Raw genomic sequence first — 10,872 nt, 5'->3', positions numbered from 1 at the left:
CAAGAGTGCAGTCTCATATTTATAGTGGAATAATAATGAGATTAATAAATTAAGATTATTTAATTAAAGAGTTTAATTAATAATCTCAAATTTATTGGAGCTTGGAATTATAGGTCCATAGGTCCCCATAGCGGCTCTATCAACACTGTTCAAGGTAAGAGATGATATGAAGGGAAAATAGTTTGAAGACATATTTAAGAAGAAATTTGTTCTTTAGGCCAAATATGCAATTATATGATAATAGTGATTAATTAATTAATTACAAATTAGTTGTAGTTAATAAAATGAATTAATATTTAATTATTGTATAATTTTCGAAATTATATTAAATAATTAAATTAATTTCAAATTTTAATTAATTAATTATAATTTTCGAAATTATAATAAATTAAATATTTATTTTCGAAAATTTTGGATTTAATTAATTGGTAGAATTAATTAAATTTATTTATTTGAGTGGGAGAAAATAATCTGATAAGTTCAAATTGGATTTGAATTTAAAAGATTCATATTTATTCAAATAATTAATTATATTTGATAATTAATTTGAATTAGTTATCATGTTGTTAGATCTTATCTGACAAAGTAATTTGAGTAAATAATTAAATAAAATTTGAAAAACCAATATCCTTAAAAATTAGGAAGCTACACGTTCACACATAGTACTGTGTGTGGCGTGTAGGGCCAGCATTTTCAGTGATGAGATTTTCATTTTTATTTATTTAATTAATTAATTAATAGATAATTCAAAAATTGGTTTTTGGATTTTTTCATTAATAGAATAATTAATTAATTAAAAAGTAAATTATAAAATGGTTACAGATTTATTTTTTAAAATTTGAATATTTTCTTTGAAGTATGACTAATCAGAAAATTATTCAAATAAGTGAGTGAGACAACTCTGTACATTCGCTCTGTGAAAAATAGAACGATAGTTTTCTCTCCCTGAAAATAAAGAACCAATTCTCAGGCCTATTCTCTTGATCTCATGTGTTGAGTACATCAAGTAGAATCACAAATAAACTATCATTCATTCTCTAAGTGCCCACACATTTCTTGAGGTGTAGAGAACGCTTTGGAAGATCTTGGTGTGAGTACGTGGGAGTGGCTTGGATAGGAAGATCGTTCTAAATACGAAAAGACAGCAAAGATACTTGATAGGCTTCAAGAGGTATGAATTCTATCCTTATCTTGTTTATGATTAATGTATGTATATTAATGGATCCACATATTTAAAGGTAGTTTAAATATGTTACAAAAATTTTGTTGTACACTGGGCCAACCTCACCACCATTCCGTTGCGTATTAGGAAACTCGTTCCTAACACACACCCTTTTTTCCCTGACTTTTGGGAGTGAGGCCATCCTTCCTGTCGAAACAAAGATAGCCTCGCACAGGGTCCAAGCCTTCAGCCAGGAGCAGAATGACAAACTACTCAGCGCGTCCCTCGACCTGATTGATGAAAGGAGAGAAGATTCACTACTACGGCTCGTGCATTATCAGCAAAAGATCACTCGTTATTTTAATTCAAAGGTTAAGAGGCGTGCCTTTGGGTTAGGAGACCTGGTTCTCAGAAGGGTGTTTCTGGCGGGCAAGGACCCCAAAGATGGTGCCTTAGGCCCAAGCTGGGAAGGGCCCTATCAGATCATCGAAATCATACAGGAGGGTACTTTCAAATTGGCCTGGCTTAATGGAGAGATGGTGCCACGGACCTGGAATGTTGTGCATTTGAGAAAGTATTATCAGTGATCAAGTCAATCCTATATGTAAGGCTTGCATATAAAGGCCAATTTACTATAAAAAAAAAATTGGTTTATGGTTTCATTTGTGTCTATGTACGATTTTGTTTGTATGGCTAGTTCAAAGTAACCAAGCAAGTCCACTTTCTGATTACTTGGGGGCAGATTACCCGACCAGGTTCCAAAACTTAGAAGTTGGTTAAATTGATTAACCAAAGATCATACGACCAGGTTCGAAAAATTAGAAGTTGGTTAAATTGATTAACCATTGTTTTTCTAAAATACACAAGGTGTCGATTAAACTAACGCGAACTAAGTTTTTAAAATTAAGAATCCTAGACACGACCAGGTTCCAAAACTTAGAAGTTGGTTAAATTGATTAACCAGTGTTTTGTCTAAAAAAACACGAGGTGTCGATAAAACTAACGCGAACTAAGTTTCTACCGAGCATGTCATAAAATATGAGAAAAATATTGAAGAACAAGTAAAACTTGAAATAACTAAAATTAATATATATAAAAATTGTCTCGAGGAGAATAACCTTGTACTCATTATTTACAAACAAAAGTAAATATAAGTGAAAATACAAAAAAAAAAAAACATTTTAGGCTTCTCCAGGCTGCTTTGAAGACGTCACCTCCTCAGTCTCCTGCTCGCCCGCAGCAGAAGTCTCCCCGGTCTCAGTCGGCGCTTGGAGCTCCTGTTGCAGCCGAACTTTGAACATCTCGAGGTAGTGCTCCCATGCGTCGGAGGTCATGAAGGAGAAGTTGTCGTCGTGGTTGAAGGCCCAGCAGTGGTACATCATACTCTCCATGGAGGACGTCGATGTCTTCTTCTCCCCCATAATGGCCGCCTCGACCTCCAGCAGTTTTGCCTTGGCCCCCTCGAGCTCGGCCTGAAGGGCTACCGAGGCCACCTTCGCCGCCTGCTCGCCTTCTCGGGCAGTGGTTAAAGCGGCCTCCGCCGCCTGTTCACTCACACAGGTCACCGCCAAAGCAGCCTTGGTGCTCAGTTCGCTCTGTTGGGAGGTGGCGAGAGCAGCTTGGGCCGCAGTCAGCTCGACCGTGAGTTCTTCGTTCCTGGCCCTGGCTTGAGATATGCTGCGGTGTTGGGCCAAGACCGCCTACAAAAAGCAAAGAAACAATTAAGCACATACCAGAAAAATAAAATACATATAATAAAAGCAAGGTCAAGGAAAATTCTTACTGTGAGGTTCATCCCCAAGGCATACTCCATGACATTCTCCTCAATCACCCTCAGGTCGTGGGGCTTGGCCTTGTAAAAATGCTCCACTGAGTAGTTTGCCGTCTCATAGACGGTCCCCCGGAAAGTGTCTGGGATCAGCTTCAGATCCTGGGGGTTGACGGGGATGTGAACAGTGGCGACAGGGACCACTGGAGCTTGAGGACCAACCGGTGCTAGCAGTTCCTGAGCAAGAGGTGGAGGAAGGCAAGGAAGAGGTGCAGTCGGACCTTTTTTCCCCGGGACTACGGCGGGCGGAGCTCCTGAGCCCGAGCCTTTCCACTTAGCCAGTGATTGGGAGGCAGTCGCAACCAGGAGCGGCGTTTTCTTTGAAGTAGGCCGAAGCCTCTTGACAAGGGGGCCCTCCCTGGACCTCCCTTCTTGGAACATCAAGAAGATGTCAGGTTCCCCTCTCTGTGCCATCTCCTCGCCTATAAAAAAAAGAGAATGGGAAATGCGTTAAGAATGCATGTACTTTCTTTAGCAAAAAAGAAATAATAATAATAATATTAATATTAATAATAAATACATACGAAGTAGCAAAAATCCTACCTTCCGAGCTAGAGGAAGAGTAAATTTCCATGACCTCCGGCCTCGGAGCTGGTACAGGGGAAGGAAAGTCTAAATCAACCACATCTTGGATTAGGGGAGGTTCTGGGTCAGGCTCTACCTCGGGACTGGATTCCTCCATGTATTGCCTAAGTCCGGGAGTGACTATACTCTCAAGAAGGGAGGGCCACGACCTAAGGTTTGTTCCGTACTCCTAAAAAAAGGCCGACCTAAAAGACAAAGTGTTGTCCACTACTACAGTACCCCTAGGATGACCCATGTCATGATGCAACACTAGTTGATCTACGCATTGGAGCAAGGTTATATCTCGGTTTGGGTCGTTTTGGTGGCGATGCACGAGCTGGTTTGGGTTAAACCTAACTAACCTAAGGTCTGCGGCTGCCTTATCTAAGTCTCGAAATGGGTATGGGTTACCTTGGCCGGAGGGGCCGGCTGCTGCCCATGACTGAGCTCGGTCCAAATCAGGGTCCCGAGTAGCCTTCGGAGCTCGTCTCTTCCGCATGAGCGGTACCTCAGCCTCCTCTTCCTGCTAGTCGTCACCATCGTCCGCAGCATCACTCTCAGGAATAGGCGCCAACACGTGGGCTATTGGATGAGTGGTCCACGTTCTCCTCAAGGCTAGAGTCTGGCTTGCAGAGATTAACTTACACGCCAACATCGTGTCATCAGTCACGAGCTGGCGGTAGTCCTTTTATCTGGGCGGGAGCCCCGCCAGGGTATCGTATTGACCCCCAAGGGTCACGGATTTGGCCGTCCTCGCAAAAATGGCTGCATGATGATGCTCCAGTCAGTATACGAGCGAAAAGACAAAATTTTTTTTTTTTTACGCAAGTTGAAGATAGAAAGCTTACGAGGACGGTTGAAGTAGTGGTACTCGCAATTGTGAAACCCATTTGACATAAAGAATTGATCTTTGAAGTCGTTGGGATGGCTGGGAAGTTCGATCACCGCGGATGAGTTCGGGAATCGAGTCAGGTAGTAGAACCCATCACCTGGTCCCCTTTGATCTGGGCTGGCCTTGAGACAGAAGAAGTAAAGGATGTCGACCGGGGTAGGGACTTCCCACTCATGCTTCAGAAAAAGATACCTCAGCCCCGCCAGCAGACGGTAGGAATTCAGAGGTAGTTGAAATGGTGCCAACTTTATGTAGTTGAGAAAGTCGACAAAATACTGATCTAGGGGGAGGAAGGCCCCGACCCTGAGATGCTCATCGTTCCAGGTCGTGAAGTCTTCATCGAGGGGTGCGCAGCTCCTCTCACCCTCCAAGGGAGGTCGGGCAATAAGGATGCCGGTCCCAACCTCGATGTTATGGGACAACATTATCTTATTGACCTTCCCTTGGGTCGTGATCTTCGAGGCTATCCTCTCCGCCTCAAAGAAAGCATCAGGTCCCACTTCGATCTTCTTCTCCACCGTGGGACCGAACTGGGGATGGGAGACTCCGCCACGACCTCCTTCCCTCTGCAGGATTTTTGGGACGACGAGCTGGTTGCGCTTTTCTTAGACACATTCCTTTTGGGCCCTATCTGATTGCCTAGCGAACAAAAATGATGAAAAGCTTAGTAGGCGACCTAAAAGCTATGAAAGGACAAACAACGCGATAAGAACAAGGGTTTATCGTGCACGAGCTGAGGTAATCTCAGCACGCAGTGTGAGGCCACACGCTGTCGTGGCAACGCGCCCAACTTTCCAACGGATCCCTGATATTCAGGGATCCTTGTGTCAGGAGGGTCAGGTTATTACTTGCCTTAGGGGAGATGTTTTGAGGGAAAAACCACCTAGGGAGCGTGACCCCTAAGCTACCCGGTTTTACACCCTAAAATCCTTTCATCTTCCATATCCCGAATGGGTATTTCCTAAAATTACCCAGAAACATTATCCAGAAATATTACCCAAAAATTTACCCAGAAATTACCTAGTTGTGAACATCACAATCCTAGACATGTCTTGGGTCTACTCAATATGCCTAGAATAGGAACTTATGCTCCAAAAGCCAGTCAGAAACAACCTATTTTTTACAACTATGAGATGTAGGTTTTCATAACAAAGAAAAAGGGAAATCAAAACATACAACGAGTAGGAAACTTACAATGTATTTTCCAAACGAAGGTTGCTGACAGCGTAGATGTAGGAGTCTTGGAAGATTCCTTAAGGCTGGACTTCTGAAAGGTTCTTGTGGCAAGAATATGGGGATTTCTGAGATGAAGAAGAAAAAGAAGAGCTTTTTAAATTTCGAAAGAGATAAAATAAAGGAAAATTTCGAATGAAGGGTGATAAGTACTGAAAACTGCCAGCCTTATTTATACGTAAGAGGCATGAGGAAACGAGATCGTCCGATTAAATTAATGCAAGATACGAGGGTCATAACTCGAAAGGCAAAACGGCGGCAAAAAGGTGGCCAGGCCATTTAATACGATCCTCGAAACCCGAACAGACGCTAATCACGACGTTCCACGTGTCTGATACTCAAGTAACGCACAGGGTCTGGATAATCGAAAAGGAAGTTTAAAAGCCCCCACCATGAAAGATGAAAGTGATGTCATAGATCACAGGCAGGGGCTTGGGGGGCAAATGTACGCCCTGAGTATCAGCACTTACCTTGTTGAGGTAGCTCGGGAGAAGCGAACTAATAAAGAGCCATAGCCGAGGTGCCACGTGTTCACCATTCATCCAGAGAAATTTGGTGCGATCCCCTAAACAAATAGCTCAAGCTGGCGGATCGTGTAGCTGTTTATCACTTGGAACCATTGTCAACATGGCATCAAAAGACACGAGCTAGCACTACATTAAGCTTGTGGTACATCAGAGGCCTGACATATCCCAGGATCTTTATAAAGTCAACCACGCAATATAAACGTGCGTGTAACAGACATCACGTGTCTGTTTTATTCCCGAATTCGCGGATACGCAATATAAACGTACGTGATCAGACATCCCACACCCAATTTAGGCCATGCGCCCCATTATCCATTTTTACATATTGATTAGACCACACTTTAGTGTAATATTTAGATATTAATCATCAGTCTCACAAAGATGACATGAGAGACAAAGAGATCATGGGATGACCCCAATGCCTACTCAGAGATCATTCTCCTATAAATACCAAGACCCTGGGTAGTGCAAAGGGTTGGATTCTTCTTGTAAGGCAAATACTCTATAAAAATAGCAAGAAAAGAGAAACAGTAATAATATTGACTCGTGGACAAGGGGGATGTTAACCTCCGAACCACGTAAAAAAGGAGTGATCACGTTTCTTCTCTTGATAATTCATTGCCAGCATCCCTGAGTATTATCATTTTCTTATTGTAGTTTACCATTCGGAAGTAATCCACCCTAGTTATTCATACAATTCACTGTTGGTGAAAAACCGCGTCAACATATATTTTATCATTAAAAACAAAGTCATTATATCATTAATTATAATAAGAATTCACCAACATATACTAATAATGAAGTATATTAACTACATTAAATCAGTTATAAAACTTTCATATACTACCCTAATCTTCAAGATCTATTATGTATGGGTCCTGCAAAGAAAAGAAACAAAAGTATTAATAATTTATTTGATTTATTTTAAAAACTAAAATAATTACCATAGTTGGATCTACGTCATTATCTTCATCATTAATGGTGACTAGTTTAGTCGCTCCTGCAAAAAAAAAATATCAAACATTAACTATAAAAATATTAAAACAAAATATAAGTATAAATACCTTGTTTGTCTTTCACCAACCAACTTTGAGTACGGACCAAACTATTATAAATATAAAACAAAAGATAAGTATAAATACCTTGTTTGTCTTTCACCAACCAACTTTGAGTACAGACCAATGCCTCTAATGTAGTTGGATGAAGTCTCGATCGATGTGAACCCACATGTCTACCACCAGTGCTAAATGCAGACTCTGAAGCAACAATACTAATAGGCACAACAAATATGTCTCTGGTAATCTTGTTCAATATGGGATATTTAAATCCTGTTACCTTCCAGTAATTGCATATATCAAAGAATTCATCAGTCCTAGGTAACACTTTCTCATCCAAATAGGCATCTAACTCTGACTTCACATTCTCTGCACTAGATGCAACTATAAAATATGTATCATAGTTAGATAGATCATCCTGTGTTGAAAAAGATACTGATGCATTATCCAATTGCTGACTTCTTTCGCTCAAATCAGGACATTTAGACTTATACTCATCTAATAGATCATAACAAAGCTTGTGGGCCTTCTCAATTTCAATCATATAGATCATTTCCATAAAGCTTAGAAAAAAAATTTGATCAACATAAATTTGTACCTTGGATCCAAAACAACTGCAATAGTAAGTCCATGAATCTCTTCCCAATACTTTTGAAACTTAGACTTCATTTGAGTTGCCATAAAAATAAACAACTCATCTGATGTCATTCATGCTTCAATTTTCATCTTAATTTTACATATCATTGGGAAAAAAAAGATTAGCAGTAGGATACTTAGTTCCAGAAAATAACTCTATCACCTCATAAAATACTTCCAACTTGTCACATAATTTCTGAGATCTAATCCAATCATTTTCTGATGGTAGACATTTATACTTTGGATCACGTAGCTTTGATCATTCAAACACTTTCTTGTACAATGAAGCTGTTTTGAGCATCAAGTACGTTGAATCCCACCTTGTCACACAATTAAGTGACAATTTTTTAGTACATGTCACTCCGAGAAGACGAGCAGTGTCCTCAAATTTTTCATACCTCTTTGGTGTGCCCAACCAATAAGCAACACTATCTCGAATCTTGTCAATGCTGTCACCAATAACAGACAAGCCATCCCTAACAATTAGATTCAAAATATGCGGACAACAACACATATGAAGTAGCTTTCCATTTAAAAGGAAACAATTAGAATCAAATTGCTCCTTCAAAAGTGGAATCATTGCATCGTTCGTAGTACAATTATCTACAGTCACTGTACTAATCTTGTGTTCAATATTCCATTCAGATATGCAAGAACTTAGAGTTTCTGTAAGTGTTGGAGCATCATGTGGGCATGACACATATCTAAAGCTTATAATCTGACTATGCAACTTCAAAGAGTCATCAATAAAGTGAGCTGTCACAGCCATATGTCCCCTCTTTTGATGATTGGCAGTCCACATATCAGTGGTTAAGGCTATTCTACTTTTATTTTTCTCCAAAACTTCTCTAAATTTTCCCTTCTCAATCTTATATATTTTCAAAATGTCAGACCTAATTGTATTCCTTGACACCATTTGAAACATAGGTGAAATAGTATTCGAATAGTCTATAAAACCACTATGCTCTACCATCGACAAAGGGTACTCATGTAGAATGATCATTTCAGCCAACTTTTTTCTTCCTAGTTCAGGATCAAGATTGAAGGTAACTGAGGAGCTTGCAATATGATTCTTGGCAAGTTGTTTCTGTCTTACTGGACATCTTTCCATGTGAAGAAGTAAGTGTTTAGTCCCCTTACTACTCTCTCTCGCTAATTTCCTCCCACAGTGATTGCAAACTGCTTTTATTTTACCATCAATCTTTTGCAATGTAAAATGATCCCATGTAGGAGATGTTTTCTTTCTTTTTATACCTCTACTCTCATTTCCATCACTTCTATTATCAAGAGATTGCACTTCTTGTATATCTGTTGAAGGAACAAAATCAACATCAACCACACAATTAGACTCGGTAACATCTTGGGTAGACATACTTATAGTTTGATTTAACCTACATTACATCCACATTATAAAATATATGAAAATAATGATGCATGCAAAACTTTTAAAAAATGATAACTAGATCTATAAAACATCGGGCAGCATTTCCCCTATTTTATTGACCTAACCATATGTCAATATCAATTAAAACAATCAAAAAACACACAAGTTTTCAACCTTATGTCACCACAACACACAAATTTCTCATAACCTACTTCACTAAGACACACAAGTTCTCAACCTTCCTTTATCACCGCAGCACACAAAAATCTCAGAACCTACTTCACTATGGATGAATATGTAAGATATTCAAACTCTTCTATATTTTATAAAATATTAACAAAGAAAATTAATTTATAGAAATAAAATCATTTAAGTTTCCATAGTAAAATTCAATAGTAAAATCTCCATAAAACAATACAAAAGCATAAGATTAAAACATAATAGTATCTTAGCATAAGACAATTAATGGTAATATGACAAGAGAGCATGAGTTAATATATCAAGCATAACATGTAGAATTTGATGGGAATATGTAAAATATCAAGCATTTGAATCAAGCAAACAGAATATCAAGCATATCAAGACAATTAATGGGAATATGTCAAATATCAAGCACTTGAATCAATATAATAATAAAAATTTCAATGAAGGCATAGCCCTTTACTTAAGATGCATGCTATCATGTAAAAAGCAAGTACTCTTTGAATATTATTATAATCCAAGTACTCTTTGGATTCCAACCCAGTTGCTGGGCACGACAGAATATCAAGAAAGTGTTGGCAAAATAAGAATTAAAACCCATCAAAACATGCCGCAGAGCATGACCTTAGCTGTACTATCCTTCTACAATATATACACTCACAACCCATCAAGACATGCCACAGAGCATGACCTTGGCAGTACTATCCTTCTACAATATATATAACTGCTATTAACTAAAACATCTTTTTAAGTTATTCTCTTGCATGGCAGCTCATACCAGCAGAAATGAGTTGATCAAAAGGTTTAAAAAGGAATGAAAGCCTTTTTTATAAAAAAGTTTTGGTAGTGATTGATCATAACAAAATCAATTTTTAGATGCTTTAATGTGGTAGAACTATAATATTCAGTTCAAGAACTAAAAGTTACACCCAAAATTGGGAGACTAAAGTTAGACAATATACTCTTTTATACAAAAACATAGTGTACAAACCAAGGTATTTTGTCTATTCAAATACAATCCAGTAATAGATTTAATATATATTTATATCAAATGAAGAAATATCAATCTTGGGAACACAATAAAAGTTGAAATAAAGATCAAATATAACCTAAACAGAAACCAGAAAGAAGAAAAGTGATGAAGTGAATGTCCAAAAATCAAATTCATAGATCATGACATGGAAAATTCTTGGACTGAATTGAATTCAAAGGCATAACAAAGCTAATAATTAAGAGTGGGAGAGTTTATTACATAACCAATAAATGTCCCAACTTAACTAGATTCCAAAGAACTCAACTCATCAATCCGATCCACTTATTCTTTCTTGAACTTTTCAATCTTTCATAAGCACTACATTCATAGTATATATAACCACTATATATATATATT

The 10,872-nt window shown here is 38.4% G+C and overlaps 1 protein-coding gene across 1 annotated transcript; it reads right to left on the bottom strand.

The window, feature by feature from the left end:
* Positions 1–8,156: 8,156 nt before the first annotated feature.
* On the bottom strand, positions 8,157–9,269 carry LOC133784793 (zinc finger BED domain-containing protein RICESLEEPER 2-like). Its single transcript, XM_062224067.1, has one exon. It carries the CDS (start codon positions 9,267–9,269, stop codon positions 8,157–8,159), a length of 1,113 nt encoding a protein of 370 aa, XP_062080051.1.
* Between the last annotated feature and the right edge of the window lie 1,603 nt (positions 9,270–10,872).

Source organism: Humulus lupulus, chromosome 6 (assembly GCF_963169125.1).
Source record: "Humulus lupulus chromosome 6, drHumLupu1.1, whole genome shotgun sequence".
Classification (NCBI taxonomy): Eukaryota; Viridiplantae; Streptophyta; class Magnoliopsida; order Rosales; family Cannabaceae; genus Humulus; species Humulus lupulus.
This window is presented reverse-complemented; position numbering and strand designations above follow the sequence as displayed.